The following is a 22,411-nucleotide window of genomic DNA, read 5'->3' as shown; positions in this document are numbered from 1 at the left end:
TTTTTTTCCCGTTAAAGGGTTTTTTTTGGGGAGTTTTTCCTTATCCGCTGCGAGGGTCATAAGGACAGAGGGATGTCGTATGCTGTAAAGCCCTGTGAGGCAAATTGTGATTTGTGATATTGGGCTTTATAAATAAAATTGATTGATTGATTGATATAATCATTGCTGACGTACAATCCATAATAAATTTTCCTGTATTATAAATAATGATAATAATAATAACAATAATAATACTCCGAGAACCCCGCCACCTTAACATGGTGGAGGGGTTTACGTGTCCCTGTGAACCTGGAAGCTGTGTTGTCCGGGGTTAACAGCCCCAGGTAGGGTCGGCAAAGTGGTCCCAGGGGAGGGGCCAGACTAAGAGCGATTCAAGAAGACCTTGATGAAACGGGCACTTCGGACCTTAGGCACCTAACCTGGTATGGGGACACCAGGGCCCCTCCCTGGAGCCAGACCTGTATGCACCGAACAGCAGATCGGAGTACCTTGTGCAACTCATGGACTGGCCATAACAAACACCATGTTCAAGCATAGGGTGCTGGAACGGAGGCTCCAAAGTGTACCTGGTACCAGAACACCCTAGGTCAAAGATTGATAATCAACTTTGTGGTTGTATCATCAGATCTGCAGCCATGTCTCTTGGACACTCAGAAGAAGAGAGGAGCAGAGCTGTCAACTGATCACCACCAAACGTGTAGTGAGGGTGAACTGGGAACGTCTGGCTGAGGCCCCTGTCTGTGAGGTCTTCATCTCCCACCTCTAGAAGAATTTCTCATGAACCCTGGAGGAGGCTGGGGACATGGAATCCAAGTGGTCCATATTCAAAGCCTCCTTGTGGAGGCGGCTGCAAGGAGCTGTGGTTTGAAGGTTGTCTGCGCATGTTGCGGCGGCAACCCAAGAACCCGCTGGTGGACACCAGTGATGAGGGAGGCTGAAGAAGGAGGCCTTTCGGGTCTGGCTGGCTCAGGGATCTACTGAAGCAGCAGACAGGTACCAGGCCAGAAGGGCTGCAGCTCTGGTGGTCGCTGAAGCAAAAGCCCTGGTGCAGGGGGAGTTCAGGGAGGCTATGGAGAAGGACTTTCGGTTGGCCTCAAGCAAGTTCTGGCAGACCGTTAGACACCTCAGGAAGGGAAGGCAGGGCTTGTCTCAAGCTGTGCTTAGCAGAGAAGCAGAACTGCCTCCCCAAACTGGGGACATCATCGGGCAGTGGAAGGAGCACTTTGAGCAACTCCTGAACGTCGCCATCACGTCCACCATGGAGGAGGCAGAGCCTGAAAATTCAGGGGAACTCTCGCCCATATCCCTGGCAGAGGTTGCTGAGGTAGTCAAAAAGCTCCCCAGTGGCAAGGCGCCAGGTATAGATGAGATTCACCCTAAGACGCAGAAGGCTCTGGACACTGTTGGGCTGTCTTGGCTGACACGCCTTTTCAGTGTCGCGTGGAGGTCAGGTGTATTCAGGTGTGTCTGTGGTGTGACAGCCCGGGATGGTGGTTCCCATTTTCATAAAAAGGGGACCGGAAGGGCGTTGGTGGTGTAGTGGATAATGCCGGCACCCCATGTACAGAGGCGATGCCTCGCTGCAGCGGTCGCAGGCTCGACTCCAGCTTGCAACCCTTTGCTGCATGTCAACCCCCACTCTCTCTCTCTCATCCCATTTCAATCTGTCCTGTCCATTTAAGGCAAAAAGCCCAAAAAAATGATCTTAAAAAAAAAAAAAAAAAAGGAGACCGGAGGGTGTGTTCCAACTATTGGGGTGTCACAATGCTCAACCTCCTGGGTAAAGTTTACTCCAGGGTGCTGGAACGGAGGCTCTGACAGGGTCTAATTACGGAGTCAGGAGTAGCAATGCAGATTCGGTCCTGGCCGTGGAATAGTGGACCAGCTCTTCACCCTTGCGAGGCTGCAGGAGGGGCTGTGGGAATTTGCCCATCCAGTCTACATGTGCTTTGTGGACTTGGAGAAGGCTTACGACCAATTCCCTCGAGGGGGTCTTGTGGCGGTTACTATGGGAGTACAGGGTACCGGGCTTGCTGCTATGAGCCATCTGGTCCCTGTATGACCAAAGTGAGAGCTGTGTCCGCATACTTGGCATAAAGTCAAACGCGTTTTCTGTGGTTGCTGGCCTCCACCAATCCCTCTTCACCAATCCTGTTTGTGATTTTCACACACAGGAGTAAGGGGGTTTGGCTTGGGGACCCTAGAATTGCATCTCTGCTTTTCGCACATGATGTGGTTCTGTTGGCTTTATCACACCGTGACCTCCAGCATGCACTGGAGCAGTTTGCAGCTGAGTGTGAAGCGGTTGGGATGAGAGTCAGCACCTCCAAGTCTGAGGCCATGGTTCTCTGCCAGAAACCAGTGGATTGCCCCCTCCGGGTTGGGGGAGATACAAGTAGCCAGAATGAATTTCTTCTGTGGGGTGGCTGGGCTCAGCCTTAGAGATAGGGTGGGGAGCTCGGACATCCAGAGGGAGCTCGGAGTGGAGCTGCTGCTTTTTTGCGTGGAAAGGGGTCAGTTGAGGTGGTTCGGGCATCTGATCAGGATGCCTCCTGGGTGCCTTCCGCTGGAGATGTTTCTGGCACGTCCCACTGGTAGGAGGCCCAGGGCAGACCCAGAACACACTGAAGGGATTACATATCTCATCTGGCCTGGGAACAGGGCCGCCCCTCCCTAAACGCAGAACATGCGCTGTGCGTAGGGCCTCATCTTCCATGGGGGGCCGCATTTGCGCATATGCGCAATGGATGCGCATATGCCCTACCGTGAGGCGCGTGTAGAGTCAGCTCGAGGAAGGAGAGAAGAGACCTGTAATCTGACCGCACATGCATATGTCGCTGCAATGATTGACAGCACTTGACATCTGACCAATCAGAGAGGTGCGCCGGCAGAGCTGCAGCAGGTGAAGAGTTGTCGACATGTCATCCAAAAGACATCACGAGTCAGGAGCGAGCAAGAGGGAAAAAAAGGCAAAACAAGAGGAAGCTCGTGCTTCACTTGAAGGTGGGTATGTTGTTGAAATAAAACTTTGTGGCACAAACACCTAAGCTGCTACTCATTAGATAGGAATCTCTGTCTCCAGTCTCTGTCTAGACTGGAGAATTTTTTTTTTTCCAGCGGCCCTGATTAACATTTACTGAATGTCTTGTTAACGCCCTATGCATTCACCTCTGATGAAAAGGAGTGGTAAAATGACCAGTTGGTGGTCGTATATATTGATAGGCTATAAACTTTAGCCAATATATATTGGCTAAAGTTTATAGCCTATCAATTTATGTTGTTAATATAAGTTTTCGACTATTTTTATGGAGGTAAATGTCGCCATCTGTTGGTGAATTTAATTCATAACAGTCAGCTTTTGAGGAGACAGAGAAATACTGATTGAAATGAGTATGTAACTGATGCATTTGTTGACAGAGGGAACTAAACTTGAATGTAAAGTTTGAAATATCAGTCTGTTTGATCCTGAATTAGTATGTTTTCTTAGGACTGTACTGTACTAGTCTGTACATAATAATAATAATAATAATAATAATAATGATAATACTACAACAATAATGATAATAATAATAATAATGATAATAATAATAATGTAATAATAGATAGCAATAGTAGTAGTAGTTTTTTGTTAACATTAGTAGAAGTAGTAGTAGTACTACCAGACCAGTACTAATAGAAGTGGTAGTAGTAGTACATTTGTTATTGCTAATAAAGGTTGTCAAGTTAAATGGCATGTTGTTGTACGGTCATTTTGTACCTATGATACATTTGGGATGGGGAGATGTGGGGGGGGGGGCCTCCAAATAAAATTTCGCTTAGGGCCCCAATTTGGTCAGGGGCAGCCCTGCCTGGGAATGCCTTGGGGTCCCCCAGGATGAGCTGGAAAGCATTGCTGGGGAGAAGGACGTCTGGGGTGCTTGGCTCAACCTGCCGCCCCAGCGACCTGGCCCCTGATAAGGGGATGAAAATGGATGGATGGATAAATAATAGTAATAATAATAATAATAATGATAATTATTATTATTATTATTATTATTATTGCTATTTTCTAAATCAGCCTGATTATAAGACAGGTATATTTCTCCTGCTGTTTTTAGCTACTGTTCCTCCTGAAGTTCTACACTTGTCAACCACGGAGCACAACACCTTTGCCTTTGCTTTCCTTTGGCACATTCTGTAAAGGTGTGTAATGATACATACGAATTTTTTTTTACTTTATTTATTTAACCTTTGTTTTACCAGGAAGTCCCAGTGAGATTGAACATCTCTTTTAAAAAACAGACCTGGCCTAGGTAGCAGCCAATCAGAACATATTTAAAATGTAATGTAATGTAATAAAAAAATCCACAATAAAACAACTATTCAAACACAGTGGCCTCTCAAAAAAAAAAACAAGCATATCTCTCTGTCGCCACATTCTTTATGATGCACCTAAATTTAGGGATAGATATAAGTGTTTCTAATTTTAGATCTTTTTGAAGATTGTTCCATGTCCATGGTGCACAGGAGGAAAATGCAGTTTTTCCGAGATTTGTTGAAACCCAGGTCACATTAAAAAGCAACCACCTGGAGGAGCATAGCTGGTAACTACCAGTTAGCAAATCATACTACGAATTCGAAACTACCAAATCATAAAGAATGCAGTGATAAGTAAGTGCCTTTGCATTTGTAATAAAATGTAGAGATGCATGGTACACTGAATCAAGGCTACATAAAATGGAGGAGGTTGCATGCATATACAATACGTCACCGTAATCAATCACAGACAGAAAAGTAGCTTCCACAAGTTTTTTCTTAGCACTGAAAGTAAAACAAGACTAATTTCTAAAATGAAAGCCATCTTTACTTTAAACTTCCTAACAAGAGTAGCAATATGTTTAATGAAACATTATTTAATGAAAGTTTGTCATCTATCTATCCATACACCTAAGGTTTTATATGAGGACACTCTTTCAATGGATTTACCATCAGAAGTGAAGATGCTAAAATCATCAAACTGTGAGCAAGCTTTTGAGAAGACCATAAACTTCTTTCTTTGAGCATTAAAAATCAATTTTAAACTCTTACCTATATCTGGTATACTAATTATTTATAACATATATTCTATTACAGTAGTTTTTTGGTTTATTTGTCCTTTATGATAAATGTATATGGTATGTAAAGCAGGGTTGTCAGATATATATCATAGATGTGTCTCTTTACAGTATATGTTTTCCTAATCTAATATGATTGGTATCATATAGCCTGCATAATACAGTATTTACATATGGGATGAGTTTATCTTTCATAAATATGGTAAATATGTCCAGTATATCTACCTATATACTGTATGTGTATAAATACACAAATGCTGTATGGAACAGGCTCCATTTGTCTTCAAGGGATAGTATTGATTTCTGGAAGTAGGGTTTTATGGGATATTTATCGTTAGTCGGTGTATTACATACAGCAGATATTGGTCGGTATGCCCCCAGTTTGGAGAAGCAGGCTGGAGTGCTGACACAGAGGCTAAGCAATGCACTGCTGTGGAGGGGTCAGCAACAGGAAGTATTTCAGCCACATAAAAAAGTCCCACCTAAAAAATCAATAGCAATTTAAGTGTACACTATATTGAGAGTATTTTCACTGCTTTACCTTTCTGCCAAGACAGCCTGTTCTGACAGGAAAGCCGTTAACATCTTCAGTTCCCCATCTATGCGCTCATCAAAGCCACCAGAATTCCACTAACGAAAACAGTAATATATCCTCACTGAACACAGGAGCAGCTGGTCTACTGCTTCCTTGATCCGTTAGTTGGTTTGTGTCATTGTGTGACTTTGGTGAATCTGAACTAAACCTTTTAAATGCCAAAGTCACACAATAACACAAACAAAATAGTTTTAAAAGGTGGTGGTCAATCAGCAGCCCCTATGTTCAGCAATGTGAAATCATTGTTTTTCTCAATGGAGTCTCGCTTTGAAGAGAGCGATAGAATGGCTTAATTTTCCTGTTGGAAATCGCCGGCTGACAGTAAGAAGGAGCAGTGAAAATATTCTCAATACAGTGTACACTTAAAATGATACTGATTTTCTTTAGGTGGTTAAAATAAGTGTTGTCGCTGACCCCTCCACAGTAGTACATTTCTTAACCTGTGGGTTGGACTCTAGCCTGTTACCCCAAACTGGGGCCGTGCTGGCTGACATCTACTGTAGGTGATATACTCACTGTGGATAAGTACCCCATACAACCCCACCCTAATAAATCTATCCCTTAAAGCAATGTCTTCATTGCACTCATTTGTGACATCAGTCTGTCCCTAACAGGATGTTTCATAATGGCATTGACTAAATCAGACAAGTTTGATCACTTCCCTAAAATTCCCCTCCCACAGGCCCACCCACAGCATCCACATCTTCTATGACCACAGTTTGACCCATGCAGCATTCTGTCAGGAGGCCCATATATCAGCACCCATACTAAAATAAGACCCTTACATTCCACGCTCACACACGCACACACACGCACGCACACACACGCACACACGCACACATACCACACACACACACACACACACACACACACGCACTCAGAAGCTATCACACAGGGGTCATTTCTCTTCCCCCATATGCAGATGAAGGGCCTTTGGATGTTATCTTGCATTGTGTGTATGTAGCAATTTACTTATGTTTATAATGACTGCACCGGTCTGCCATGTTGTGTAGTGGAGCTTTAATAGTGATTCCAACACTAAATAACTTTTTCGATCAGAATATATTATCTGGCTAAAGTGACCCAGTCTTCCAGTTGCTAAGTCCAGCTCAACATTTCAGCAGTTTCTGTAGCATTTGGCACATTAATCAGCAGCCACTACACTGTACCTCATCGGGGCTGTCCTCACCACAATCAGTCCAAGGGCCTCAGGAATTCCCTGAAAGGACTCCACAAGGATCCCAACAAAATGAAGCAGTCTACAGTTTATAACTGAAGGGTTAAGTCAGATCCCAAAGCAGAATGGGAGACAGTACAAGGAAAACTCTTTTTGACAGCCTCTATAACAGCAAGCACCCCAATTTTGGGGTCTTTTCTTTTTTTCTTCAACCCTCCCCAAAGATACAAATATTTTTTCTTAAGCCTCCTTGTGTGACTGGCGAATGCACGACTCCTCCTCCACCATAAATAAGTAATCAGATTTTTAAACCTTTTATGTTTAAAGGTTTATGGTTAAACATATAAGACAAATTCCTGGAGTTGAAAAAAGTCTTGGTTTTTAACTCTGGTCATGCATGCTGGATAGTTCGTGCAAACGCTACGGTAAAAGTAGAATAAAGTAATTTTGATGAAATAACACTATTTGAAGCTCAGGTTTGAGTATGTTTTTTCTGACAGAAGTGTGCGTGTCATGGCACACATGATGTGTCCAAGGACCGTCGGACATTTGAAAAATAATGACGATTTCTGTTTTTACAGCTTCTGCCTATGATTAATGGTGTAATTTTAGCAAATTTGAAAGAAAACATGCCTTCCATATCCGAAGGAATGCTTTCTTTAAAACTCAGCAGTAAATTAAATACAAACTAGTATTACCGCCCCATGGCCGCTGCACACCAGTCAAGTTTCTCTTAAAGTTTACATCTTCGTCTGTGAAAACATGGATGCTTCACACACATCTTCCCCCGGCAGCACAGAGGATCTATACAATCAGCACAGTTTCAAGGTGGACACCCAAGATGAGTGTCATCAATAAAGTATCTGACCAAATGTTTTCCCTTCTGTTCCTGAGATATGACGTTGAGTAATGGCCAGAAAAGTGTTTTATGCAGAATTTTAAGATGTCACAGTGACGTTGACCTTTGACCTTTTTGATATAAAAGTCTTCACTCCATTATTTTATCCTAGTAGACATTTGTGTGAAGTTTTGTCATAGTTAGCATTAGAATTCTTGAGTTATGGCTAAAAACATGTTTTATGAGGTCACAGTGACCTTGACCTTTGACTACAAAATTCTGATAAGTTTATTCTTCAGTCCAAGTGGACGTTTGTGTCAAATTGAAAAAATTCCCTCAAGGTATTCTGGTGATATTGCATTCACAAAAATGAGACGGCTGCAGGGTCACAGTAACCTTTGACCTATGACCACCAAAATCTAATCAGGACATTGTTGAGTCCAAGTGAACATTTGTGCCAAATTTGAAAAAATTCCTTAAGGGTGTTCTTGAGATATCTCGTTCACAAGAATGAGACAGACAAGGTCATAGTGACCTTTGACCATCAAAATCTAATCAGTTCATTCTTGTTACTTGTGACGTTTGTACTTGGCAAATCACATAACATTTAAAATTGCGATAATATTGTGTTGTGACCTGTGATAGCAGCAAATCGTGATTCCCATCCATAGTTTTTCCACAGTAACTTGTGTAACAGTGACAGATTACATTTACTTATCATTTAACTACGTAACTCTGTTTCAGTAACTAGTTACCCTCCAACACTGCCTGTCATCCACTAAGAATGTGCATGTTGCAAAGAATTCAAACACAGCAGTCACTGCAGTAATGTTAGGACTGAGTAGCAGCCCAGTACCCCATGTTCCTGCAGAACCTCCCATAATACATTCCATGGAAGTCAGACACACTCACCAAGTCCACAAAGCAAATGAGACAAGTGGGGCAAACGCTCATGACATTCCCAGCTATGGAGGGATCCATGTCAAAAATCCAATACATCTTCCCCATCATTCTGTGAGCAAAAGTACTGGTTATTAAATCCACCAGGCCTCTGACTAAAATCTTGTACAGCAAAGTCAGGTAATTTAGGACTCTTTTTAGTAGATTACCAAGAAAATAACCTAAAACTCTGAAGACTACCTTGAGTGTTACCTTTAAAACCGTTATGTAACTCTGATATTTCTATAAAGTAAATATGTCCCATGACATGTTCAGGTAAAATGGAACAGTCATTGCTTGTTTGTTTTTTAAATGGTTTAATGGTTATTCTATCAGTTTATGCATTCATTCATTCATTAAGTCACTAATTTAATAAACACCATTCATTTGAAAAGATTGTCCAACTTGTCTGCCATGCTCTTAATGTTCTTTTGCTGCCTGTTTCTTTGGTGCCTTAATGTCTACAGTGGACAAACGTGTGTGTGCTTGCATGTGTGTGACACTGATGGCTAATACTGGACAACTGTGGCTTACATGGACTGCAACATCTTTAATATTTTTTAAGAGACAAAAATAGTAAAAATGTTGACATTTTTAAAAGAAAGCGTGCCCTCAAAACTCACCTGAGGACATGTTTTATTTTTATTTTTAAATGCCACAATTACTCCATTTGTCACAGCCAGAAAGTGTAAAAACAGAAATTAGAGTTAGGTTTTCAAATTTTCAATGGTCCTTGGACACATCATGTGGGTCAAGGCCTCGGCAGAAAAAAATGCAACCAAATCTGAGCCAACCAAACCAAGCCTTTTTTTAACTCCAGGATTTCATCTTCATTTTCTAACTTTTAACTTTAAACATCAAAGGGTAAATTTTAAAAAGTCTAAAAAAACAAGTCACACCCCAGCCATCCATCTCCTCTGACAAGTAAAGTACAGTCCCTTACTTTCTTTGCTGCCCATCTTAGTTAACTCTGACCAGTCAAAAATGATTGTTTCCTGTAAAGCACATCTGAAATAGCAATGCAATAATATGTTTGCTGTATAGCTGCCAATATTTAGAGAGCCAAAGATGTAAAACAGTATTTGTCCTATTTTACCTGATGTCCTAATGTACCTGACTGCACCCGATTCTGTTCATCGGACAAGAGCGGAATTAGAGCGGTGTTGCCGGCATTAAAATCCTTGACAGCGAGGTTTATTACAAAATATTTCACATATTTATTTCACAAAGATGTAACTCCAGGCTACATCTTGTAACTATACAACGGGACACCGTCGAATTCGAATGAGCGGAACCAGCCACTAACCGATATTTCTCAGTTCATACTCCACGCTGGCAGACGTTCTAGAGGATGTGAGCAGACTTGTCCGTAGAGTTGATTTGATTAGCAGGCTCGTATAGGAAATCCCAAGGTTGAGTGACGGAGAAATGATGACGTTGAGATGCGTGACCCCACCAGCTTCATGTATGCAGCCGAGCGCACGTAGGCACTCCGGCTACTTCTTCTAGGCCTACATCACAGCCACAACAGTCTACAACTGTGTAGGCTCATTGCATCAGTAGGATGACTCCACCAGCCCGAGAGTCAGGAAATGAGCCGACGATTAACGCTCTCTCTGAAATAACATCCACTCCGAAAACTTTTCGTCTTGTATAGTACTCTTAGTTTTTCTTGTCTTGTTAGTTGGTAAGATGGATGGCAACAGACCATTTCAGTCTACTCTCTCTGTTTTGTTTTTTTTTGTTTTTTTTTAATCTTATTTCATACCTGTGTAGTCTCTAAGTCAGAGATCAGTTTGTGAAACGTGCACAGAGTGTTCCGCCCAGGCAAATCGGTCTCACCCCCGTCATACCTTCGTTTAATAAGAGGAAATATAAATGTCCGTTTTATTAGGCAACAGCTGAGTACCATTGCTTTATCCTAGAGAGCCAGCTTCCTATTTCAGATGATGCTGGATACATTTTTCTCTTCCTGAAGGCTTAGCTACCTGAGACGCTGTTTTCTGCTCATAGTGTGCTGTAGACAGATGTGGCTCACGGCGAGTGCGGACAAAACCCGGTGGCCTACGTGAGGACCGAGGCGTATGTCTTTAATGTGCATTCCCGCGGAGCAGATGGCTGATCTGAGAAGGTCCAGTTTGACCATCAGGAGACATCAGCGATAATAACATGTTTTAACGATTCTAACTCTGTACGGAAGATACGCATCTGTGACACAGTTAGCTATATAATAACATCAATTTACACACATATATAAGCTACTCATCTCTATCCATCTGTTTTACTCTTGGTCGCGTGACATTCAGCTTTCCTGCCTACCTGTTACTCTCAGGTTATCGCATAACCCGGAAAATCCATCCATCCAATGCCAAGCAGGCTTGAAACACGGACAAACATGAACATAAAGCGTTGAATAAAAAGAAAAGACTAATGAGACTGTAGCCTACCTGTCGAGATGCTGCTGACTGCCTCCCTCTGAAGCGCTTCTACATTCATCGCGTGAGCGCGCTTCCGTCGCTGGTTTTATTATACTGCGGCGCGCAGGAACCATCGTTTATTATTGTAGCTGGGGAACAATTTGACAGACGCACGGTTGCCATGGAAATTATTTCCATCACAGAGCGACGAGCCAAGTTTTGGTTGACGAGTTTAGCTCGTTAAATGGCATTATTAGCTAAGGTTATGATAGTGTAATAGTTAGATATTTGATCGCTACGTGTAGTCATGACTGTGACGTATGAAGACTGATAGGCCACGCGGAACTAACTGTCGAGTGCTAAAAAGCTAAAGCTTCTGTATTATGGTAAGCTAACTAATCGTTTATAACGTTACATTGTGTGTGTGTGTGTGTGTGTGTGTGTGTGTGTGTGTGTGTGTGTGTGTGTGTGTGTGTGTTCAAAACGTTTGTAAAGGACCAGGTTAGGGGATGTTTACTAATGAGAGGAGGGGGTGGCTGGTGATGCTACAAATATTTTTTTTTAAACCTCTTTGAGTAACAGGTGGAAAATGCACGACCCTCCTTCCACATTAATTAGTTATTAGATTTTTAAAACTTACTCTTTTATGATTGAAATTTAAAAGTTGTAGGCCTAGATGAAATCTTGGAGTTGAAAGAAGCCTCGTTTTTTCACTCTTTGCTGGTTAGTCCGTGCAAACGGTTTATTTTTGGCCAAATTTTAAATGACACGTAGAATAATCAGATTTTGATGAATGATCACTATTTTATACGAATGCGTATTGCTGCCACATCAGGAAAAAAATAGTGGGTCAGTATTACGTTATAACTTGAAAAGTTTATTGTTCTAACAAGTTTTTCACGTTATAACAAAAGTTATAAAAGTTACTTTTCAAAAGTGAAAAGTTTCACGTCATAATGTGATCATTTATATTGTAAGAACGTGAAAAGTTTCACGTTATAACGTGATAAATTATGTTGTAAAAACGTGAAAAGTTTCACGTTATAGTAATGAAGGGATGATGAAACAGTGAACAGAGAGTGGATGAATTGAGGAAAGTCGCTCATTTGCACGATTTGATAAAGTTTTACTTCATGCTTTGGATGAGACATGGCGAGATTCTGCTGTTACTGAGCTCAGTTGATGACATTGTGATAAGTATGCACACTCTACGAAGGATTTTAAAAGGTATGGGATTGTACAGAAGGAAGAATCAGTCTGACCCTCTGGAGGCTGCGTCATTTCTCATTGATCAACTGGATGGGCACAGTAGGTACCATGGGTACAAGCTACACCACCTGAGCTGCATCCAGGCTGGGTATGTTGTGACCCAAAGTATGGTGAGGCTTTTGTTTCTTGGCCCCCGTGGTGTTGAGCAAAGATGGAGAAATCGCCTGATGCGACGCATGTACCTTAACCCTGGGCCTAATTATATGTGGCATGTTGATTCCTACGACAAACTAAAGCCGTTTGGTGTTTGTATAAATGGAGCAATTGATGGCTTTTCAAGACTCATAGTGTGGCTTCATGCCTATTCAACAAACAGCAACCCCAAGATCATCGCTGGTTATTTCCTAGCAGAAGTTGAGAAGAGGATGGGGACAGCTTCCAGAATTCGTGCAGATTTGGGAACAGAAAATGTCACAATGGCACAGATGCAGAGATTCCTACAATGGAGTGCAGATCGTCACGTCACTAACTCTTATATTTCTGGCTCCAGTAATCACAATCAGCTGGTGGGCCTTTTTGAGAATGCATCATGCCCAGTCCTAGATAAATTGTCTCCAGGAACTGAAGGACAATGACTGTTTCTCTAGAGACTTCTTGGACAAGCAGCTTATGCTGTTTACTTGTCTGAACATTATCAAGGTATGTTAGTAGATCTCTGTCCTTATATCTCTCATTCTGTCCCTGCATGTGTGTATCTGCAAACTACATCTCTCTCTCTCTCTCTCTCTCTCTCTCTCTCTCTCACACACACACACACACACACACACACACACACACACAAACACACACACGCACACATACACTCCTTCTCCTCCCGCATCTCTGTCTTGAAGTCACCCCCTCTAATATGTTCATATGTTGTTGTAAATGAGTTTCACAAAATATTTACCCTGTACCCTGCTCACAGGACAGTTCACCCCAAAATCAAAAACACATATTTCTCCTCTTACTTGTTGTGCTGTTTATCCATCTAGATTTTTTTGGGTGTGACTTACAGAGTTTTGGAGATATCAGCTGTTGAGATGTCGGCCTTCTTTCCAATATAATGGAACTAAATGGATCTGAATCTTCTTCACTACTTTAAAATCTACCGGAACTAATAGAAAGAAAGTAGTTCCTACATGAAACTGCTCACAACAAGTCTGTGGATTATGTTGAGTAACCGAGTCATAATTTTTTTTTCCAAATATTTTTTTTTCTTTTTCTAGTGCTTTAAGCACCACAGAACTTGTGCCATTCATTCTCATATTGCAGAGAAGGTAGATATTTCTATGGCTGATATCTCCAAAACAACTCACACCAAAACAATGTAGATAAATAGCACTACAGACCAGAGGAAAATGTGTATTTTTGACTCTGGGGTGAACTGTCCCTTTGAAACTATCAAAATGGGGCCATGTCCCTAAGGTCAACAATTAGCCCAACATGGGAGAAGAGTTAATGCAGTGCTGTGTCCTGCTCATCGTGAGAAGAGATTCCCTCAATTTCATCAGATATAATGGTAAAACATTGACCATTTGACAGTAGATTGCCTAGACTGACAAAAGACCATTTCAGTCTACTCTCTCTCTGTTCTTTTTTTTTTTTTTTTAAATCTTATTTCATACCTGTGTAGTCTCTAAGTCAGAGATCAGTTTGTGAAACGTGAACAGAGTGTTCCGCCCAGGCAAATCGGTCTCACCCCCGTCATACCTTCATTTAATAACAGATAATATAATAATGTTCGATTTATTAGGCAACAGCTGAGTACCATTGCTTTATCCTAGATTATTAGGCAACAGCTGAGTACCATTGCTTTATCCTAGAGAGCCAGCTTCCTATTTCAGATGATGCTGGATACATTTTTCTCTTCCTGAAGGCTTAGCTACCTGAGATGCTGTTTTCTGCTCATAGTGTGCTGTAGACAGATGTGGCTCACGGCGAGTGCGGAGACATGGGAGAAGCGTTAATGCAGTGCTGTGTCCTGCTCATTGTGAGAAGAGATTCCCTCAATTTAATCAGATATAATGGTAAAACATTGACCATTTGACAGTAGATTGCCTACTTGACTACTCTTCAGGGGGTCTACAGGACAGGGGGTGTTGCACCCTGTACAGATTGTAAAGCCCACTGAGGCGAACTAAGATTTGTGATATTGGGCAATACAAATAAAATTTGATTGATTCGATTTGATTAACAGTACTTTGTTAATATTAACATACTTTTACTGAAGTAAGGTTTTGAATGCAGGACTTTTACTCGAGTGTCACAGATAGGGGCGGCTGTGGCTTAGAGGTAGAGCGGGTCGGCCACCAATCGAAAGATCAGCGGTTCGATCCCAGGCTCCTCCAGGCTGCATGTCGAAGTATCCTTGAGCAAGATACTGAACCCCAAATTGCTCCTGATGGCTGTTCCATCAGTGTGTGAGTGTGTTAAAACTGAGTAGCAGGTGGCACCTTGTATGGTAGCCACCAGTGTATGAATGTGTGTGTGAATGGGTGAACGTGACTCGTAGTGTAAAAAGCGCTTTGAGTGGTCACTAGATGATTAGAAAGGCGCTATACAAATGCAGGTCCATTTACCATAGTATTTTCACAGTGTGGTATTTTCACTTAAATACTAAATATAGCCTATATACTCTGAATATTTCTGCCAACATTACTTAAACATTATCTTACTTAATGTCAGATTTTTGGGAACTTCTAAAATGTTGCATGTCTAATGTCCCATCCCCAATGAACACACAGGATAAAAAATGAAATTTTCTGCTAGACTGAAAATGATGTGATGATATGAATATTTAGTTTGAAAGGTGCAACAGTGGATTTATTTACAGTTTTCCAACCATTGTAACATGTAGAGCAGCCTGAACAATTCCACAAAGTGATGTGTTTCCCCAAAATATTCTAAAACTATAGACTGTTGTTCAAGTCAGTACAACTAACTAAAACTTGACAAAAACAACTTCAGAAAAATAACACAGTAGTAGTACAAATACAAATCATCACCTCACAACTCATTGCTCTCTGAGGGAGTTATGCAGCAGGAACAGGCCTGTTTTTAACAAACTTGTAAGGCAATAATAAGCTGTGTATTTCTATAATTATAAACATCAATGTGCATCTCCAGCTCTCAACCAAAGACAGATACCATACTGCTTCAACATACTTGGTAAACATTACTCTAACAGATACAACTATAAATGTCCAACAGTGCCTCAAAAACACAACAGCCAGGTAGGGCTGCAACGAATGATTATTTTCACTGTGGATTTATCTGTTGATAATTTTCTTAATGAATTAATTGTTTGGTCAATACAGTGTCATAAAATAGTGACAAATGCTGATCAGTGTTTCTTAAAGTTCCAGATGATGTCCTCAAATGTCTTGTTTTGTTCACAACTCAAAGATATTCAGTTTACTGTCAGACAGGAGTAATAAAACCAGAAAATATTCACATTTAAGATACTAAAATCAGAGAATTTTGATTTTAAAGAAAAAAAAAAATACTCCAACTGATTAAACAATTATCAAAATAGATGACTATTAATTTGATTATCAATTTATAATCAATGGACTGCTGCAACTCTACAGCCAGATTAATGCTGCTTTATTGATAACATATTCCTCTTCATTTTGTCTAGCTATTGTTCAAAGTATTTCAACCTCTTATTTTCAGGAGAGCATTCATCTCCCTAAAATAAGCTCTCTGCCTTTGTTATTGGTGCATTAATTATTGGAATTCTTCAAGTCTTTATTGGCCTACATTTTGCCACCTTAAATACATGTTTCTTCTAAATGTAATTCCTCCTTTCCTTTTTCATGTTACAATGGCTTTACCTTGTGAGTACATGCTGAATGGATCTAAACAATACTTCTCACGGACCCATCAATCATTTTCATTGCACCTGAAAAATGAACTAACCTAAACTATGCTGAACTTAAAGGAGCTTTCTTGTTGACTGCTTTTTATCCTCATACATTTGAAGGACATCTTGTGGGCTCATAAATGCTTCTTTTAGGAAGTGGCCAGCAATTAATGACATTTTTTTTCTGCTGCATATCTTGGTTTTTGGATCAGCTGCTTGTGCGCCACTTTTAGAGGGATGCCTTTCAAATTCCCTTGAGTCGGAAGCGTTACATCCAAGCGATCCAAAAGATCAAGTAGTTCATCCCTGTCCTCATTTACAAGATTTTCTTTTAAGGCAGTGATGATCAGATCCTGAGCTGACTGATTTATGTACAGAAGAAGACTCTCAAACAGCATATCATCTGAGACTTCATTTTCACCAAAAATAAGTGACACTGTGAAAACAGGGGCAAGGCGACAAGCATAGTATCCATGGTGTTGAAATCCTTTCAGTAGAATTCGGCCAATGGATTTCCACTCTTTTTCCTGCCATTTAGGAGACAGTGATGGAACCCTTAGATCCTCCCCTTCAGCTGTTTGGTCCATGAACTTTGTCCAAAATGCATATGAAGGTTGTCTCATCATCTTCAAACTGCTCACTGGGTTCATGTAACAATGTGTCATTCAATTGACTATCTATGGGATCTCCAAGGAGGGGGCCAAACACCACCTCAATGTCTAAAGATGCATCTGCATCGACCTTCAAATCTAGTGACAGGATGACAACTGTTTGAGTAAGATGCTCTTCTTCACATGTGTCTCCCAGTTGTACATAATTGTTCTCATCTGATTTTTCCTTATCATGTTCTTCATCATCCTCATCTGTCAGGCTCTTAGTGCACAGGTAAAATCTTAACATTACCATTCTTCATACTGTGTATAGGTCCCCAATTGTGATATCTTCATCAAAAACAGCTTCCTCCTGATAGTCTAATATGTCATGACTGAATGTCTCAAATCTTCCAAATTTATTTTTTCCATTTGGGAAGAAAAGGTCTTTAGCATACTGTAATATGTCAGCTTTTTTTGATTCTTTGGGTACATCAAGTAGCCTATCCTTGTTCCCCCTCCTCTGCATTTTCTTACTTGTTTGCCTTCATGAATCCACCCCAACTTTTCTGGTTTTTATTTCAGCCCATTTGTTCCAAATTCTTTTACGCTTTGGTGCAGAAGTCTCCTCATTATCAGATTTCTTATCATCATTATCATCGATGCCCATCTTTTTCTTTAGTTTTTCAAGCAGTGATTGTTTTTTTTATTCTTTTGCATTTGCACCTTTGTTTTCCAAACAGAAGCTGCTGCTATCTGATCTCCATATGTTGGGATGCCAGCCAGAGCATTATCATCCATAGAGTTGATGACTGTGATATCAATCTGTCAAGACAGACATAATGATTATAACTCAAGGACAAGACCAAAAACACCGGCAACATCCTCCCACCACACCCATGTACAAGCTCATGTGCACACAGACACATGCACAGACAGAGAGACACAAAGACAAAGACTGACAGTAACAAAAGACCTCAGGGCACTGATCATTCTTTGGAAATGTGCACAATAGGATATGTGATCTGGTTAAATCTCTAGATTATGAAATAGCTCTGGCATCTAGAAGTTGCTCTAAAATTCTGAGTTTTGGCAGATTATCAATGCACTAATTTTTAATGTTTAATGTTTACTGCACTCCCTGGGGAGGAGAGGGGGAGAGAGAGAGACACGCACTTAGAGAGTTTGTTCATGTGGATGGGGGTGTATGTGCGTGTATAAATATAGTACACTAATGTATTTTATTTGACAGACAATTCACAGACTTTCCACTAAATATAGTAACTGTGATGACAAAGGCAGATCTATTGTCCTTAGATAGATAAAATTGAAATCAAATTCTGGCTTAAAATATAAGAGCATCTTGGTGCTCATAACTAGCAGCATACTGTATAACACTAATAAACTAGAAAAGCACTCGGAGAGCGCAGACCTCCGCCAAGCAGCTCGGATTTCCCGCCATTTTATTATTTTACGCCAGAGCCACACTGCCTGCGAAGCGCAGCGCACCGAAATTCTCGCGCGCGCCGGAGAACCTCCGTTCACATCAGACGCGCATTTCTCCACGCCGTCGACAAGCGATTCTGCTCCCAGCTGTTATTTTTCACTGCCTGGCTTGACACATTCACTCCCGGCTCGCGCAGAAAATAGACCAGACGCCGAACTGATCGCTGCAAATCGAGAGCCTGCCGCGGAGCTTCCCGGCACGGCACGGCCAGTGTAGATGACACAGTCAGTTAACATGGGCGCCGAAAGGAAACTGCCTTCACTTCTCGGCGCTTCGAGGCTATTCGCGGCGCTTCCGCGGGCGGTGTGGCCCTGGCGTTATCCACTTCACTTCAGCCGATCACCACCAAAATTTTATCATCTGTTCCTTCCAGTGTCAATAATATCACAACAAACCAGAAAGCCCAACATTTAATAACTAGCAGCATACTGTATAACACTAATAAACTAGAAAAGCACTCGGAGAGCGCAGACCTCCGCCAAGCAGCTCGGATTTCCCGCCATTTTATTATTTTATCCACTTCACTTCAGCCGATCACCACCAAAATTTATCATCTGTTCCTTGTCCCATTATCAACCAAACAGACAAAAAGACCAACGCCGGCGAAAACATAACCTCCTTGGTGGAGGTAATAACAGAGAGAGAGGGAGATGGACAGTGTAGTGTAGAAATGATACAAAAACTTATATTAAGTTGGTCATGAAGCCTAGTTTTTCTCTGTGAAGTGTATGAGCTGTATTACAGAAAGGAGTCTGTCATGACTGACAGCTGTCTCTATGAACGGGTCCAAAGTGAGTAGAATACACATCATAGATCCGTGTCAAATATAATTGTTTCCTGCATGAACTGTCTGCATCCTCACTGACCTGCATTTTTACAAACTATGGTGAAATTGCTGTGGGCTACATCTCTGGCCAGCGTCCAGGACATGTCTATCTCTCTTCATTACAGTTCGCATAGCTCTGTTTGTTGAGTGTGTTGTGTCAGTGGCTGCTGTGACAGTATTTAAAGTGTTTAAGTTTGCTGTCTTTTGCACTGTAAAACATTGTCAAATTGTTGTAATTTTTGGTTAATAACCATTAGCGTTAGTTCTAAATTATCATGACGTGGTCATTCACATTAATGCACATTTAGCTAAAGTTAGTATGAAACTGGAAATGACCTCCAATGCCCCTGGCAGATTATCAAACTTAATAAATTATACATACATATTTACTGTGTTCCCTTCTTGTCTAGTCAGCACCTAGACAGGGAAAGGTACCTGTGTACAATGGTAAGTGAGCCGCCCGGTGCTGGGTGATAAACAGCGCCGAGTTACCTGGGCTGCCTGGCTGGCTGGCTGGCTAGGTTAGCTAAGTTATGTTGACCATACACAAAGTTGAATGACCCTTGGAAGCTTTGAAATTCAGCTTTTTAAAGAAGTGGGCTATGTAAAAATATGCTTACACCATCTTTTTCCATGTGTGAGAGGCACTGTTCCGGTACACCTTGATTTTGTAGAAATCTCAAAATTTGGGTATCCGTGTTTTGGGCCATGTTGATGCCTGTTCATTGCAAATAGCCAAGTGTCAAATCCAAAAATTTAACCTGGAAACTGTTGGTGGGTCATTAATCAGTTCGAGTTCCACAGCCACTTGTTTTCCAAATGACGCAAAGTGGTTGGATCTTTCTGTGTATACCACCGCCATTTGCTTCAGGATGTCAGGCTTTTGTGTTTCTTTTGACCACCAAAATCTAAACAGTTCATTCTGCAGTCTGAGGGGATGTTTGTGATGTTTGTACTTGGCAAATCACATAACATTTACAATTGCAACAATATTGTATCGTGACTGAAGTATTTTGATCGTATTGAATTGTGAGGCCTCTGGTGATTCTCATCCATAGATTTTCACTGTAACTGTAACAGATTACAATATTATTGAATATTATATTGAATGAATAGTATTCTATCTAGTATTCATCTATCTATCTATCTGTCTGTCTGTCTGTCTGTCTGTCTGAGCCAAAATTAAAAAAATATGAGACCCTCACCAGTGCTTAAAAAATATTTGACATGCCTGCTTCTTTACCAGCCAACTTGTTCACATCAGATGTCCACAGATTTATTGACTGAGACCTCAGTGTCAGTAATATCACAACAAACCAGAAAGCCCAACATTTCAGAAAACACATTCCCAGCATTCTCACGGCAATATGATCTTGCTTGACCATCCTTCACTCCCACCCAGTCTCCAGGCTGTAAAAGGAATGGTCCTTGCAGAGGAATTGGTCGGGCTGCTTTTACCTGTGTGTGGACAGACTTTAAAGAGTTGGTGAGTTAATGCAGTAGCTCAGCATGTAATCACCAAACTCTTCCCCCCTTAGGGACACTCTCTCTCCTGGGAAAGACTTCCTGGTGTTCATGGGCCTCCCCACAGAAACTATGTTAGCATTGCTGCAGGAAGTAAGAAAACTATTAGCATGAGCTGAAATGCATGATGACCTATATCTTGGCTCCTAGGTGTATCCCAGTTCAGCCATGCAGTCAGACGGGGACAGTGGACTGGTAGACCTGGAGGCCCAGTTGACCAGTAAAGAGAGGGAGTGGAAGGAGCTCCTGGCTGCAAGGGTTCATCAACTGGAGAGTTCCCTCCAACAGGCCCAGGAGGAGTACTCCTCCCTCAGGTATCTCACCTACGTCCAGCCCACACCAGAGTGACCCTGACTGTACACCTAAGCTTTTAGCTGAAAAGATTCCTTTGAAAATGTATGACTTGCTGTGGTGACCTCTAGTTCACCTGGTGGAGTGTGCGCCCCATATAGGCTGAGTCTTCTGCAGCAACCCTGATTCGTTTCTGACCTGCAGCGCTTTGCTGCATGTCTTCGCCCTCTTTCCCTCACCTTTCCTGTCTATCTTAGCTGTCCTATCAATAAAGTATGAATCGATTATCAAACCAGCCCATCCATTATTTGTTTTCAGAATCAGAATTAGAAATAGTTTATTGATCCCCGAGGGGAAATTGTGATTCATTACAGTCGTATATGTATTCTGCTATAATATTCACTACATAGTTTGCAATAGTTTGCTGTCAAACATGTCCTCGGCCTGTTTTTTTTCTATTTGCTAAGGCTTCTGATGAATTCTGTTTCTTTACTGTTTGTGTCTCTGGGTGGACACTGTTTTGTGTCTTGATTTTGGGTAAAGCACACTGAGTTCACTTGTTATGAAATTTATAATTTGAAAAAGAGAAATGCGTCACCTGCTTCAGTGCAGGTAAGTTTAGTAATCAAGTCTGCAGTTAAGTAAAATGATAACAACAATTGAACTGTTAAAGGGTAAGCCCAGTTACAAAAGAACATATTTCCTCACAGACCTGTCACAGTATCTGTGCATGCAGATAGCTTTGCTTTTATTTGCACAGGTTTTGAAATATGTGTTGCAGATATTTGCCTCCAACCAAATACAATGAAGGTGTGTGGATTATCAAGAATAACCAGGACATTGTGTCTGGAAAAACACATTGCTACTGCATGCTTTTGAAATGTTTAAATGTCATTTTCAATTATGTGAGCACGACAGACTGAATTACGTCCACTTCCATTGTATTGGGTTTTAGGAGACAGACATGTGTCTCACAGTCCGAACAAACACAAATTAAAATATCTGATCAAAAATATTCTGCTACAAAAGTATGTCCTAAATAAATATGTGACAAAATCTGTTTTTGAAATTTGAGTTAACAGAGCATTTTTAATTGTTCCATTAGAGACAGATTTATTGGTGTGTTTACATATATAAGGAATGCGACTCTGATTTCTAGCTGTCTCAGTTTACTTAAACACAGTTCCAAGAACATTGGGCCTCATGCAAGAGCCACTCATTTATAGTGAGTGAGTGATGGAGGAGAATATGTCATTGACCAATTTACTCTCACTATAGGTATATAGGCTTTATATATATTTAGATATGCATTTGTTATTTCACCTACTGTGATTGTATGTACATAGTCTGACAGTTAAAGGGAAATTTCGGTTTATTTCAACCCATCTCCTATCGTCCTAAATTTGTTTCAAGTGACTAGTGACATAGAAATAATAGTTAGCATGTTAGCCGTTAGCCTAGATACAGCCGTAGCGTCAGACCTGTTAAAACTTAATTG

The 22,411-nt window shown here is 41.2% G+C and overlaps 2 protein-coding genes across 3 annotated transcripts in view; one reads left to right on the top strand and one right to left on the bottom strand.

Annotated features, from left to right (window-relative positions):
• Positions 1 to 11,179, bottom strand: part of slc16a3b (solute carrier family 16 member 3b) — a 46,308-nt gene extending 35,129 nt beyond the window's left edge. The window contains exon 1 of one of the 2 annotated variants that reach the window (XM_050060292.1): positions 11,090 to 11,179. The gene's annotated coding sequence lies outside the window, so the exon portion shown is untranslated. Of the gene's footprint in view, positions 1 to 9,948 lie in introns of both variants that reach the window. The other variant, XM_050060291.1, reaches the window with a different exon arrangement.
• A 52-nt stretch (positions 11,180 to 11,231) lies between these two features.
• The window catches only part of LOC126399574 (protein FAM200A-like), a 34,223-nt gene continuing 23,043 nt past the window's right edge, over positions 11,232 to 22,411 (top strand). Inside the window, exons 1-2 of the mRNA XM_050059633.1 lie at positions 11,232 to 11,445; positions 20,773 to 20,936. Of these exons, the coding sequence (XP_049915590.1) occupies positions 11,443 to 11,445; positions 20,773 to 20,936 (167 nt within the window). The 5' untranslated portion in view covers positions 11,232 to 11,442. The remainder of the gene's footprint in view (positions 11,446 to 20,772; positions 20,937 to 22,411) is intronic.

Source organism: Epinephelus moara, chromosome 13, assembly GCF_006386435.1.
Source record: "Epinephelus moara isolate mb chromosome 13, YSFRI_EMoa_1.0, whole genome shotgun sequence".
Taxonomy (NCBI): Eukaryota; Metazoa; Chordata; class Actinopteri; order Perciformes; family Serranidae; genus Epinephelus; species Epinephelus moara.
Note: the sequence above shows the minus strand (reverse complement) of the source record. Positions and strands in the feature narration are given on the sequence as shown.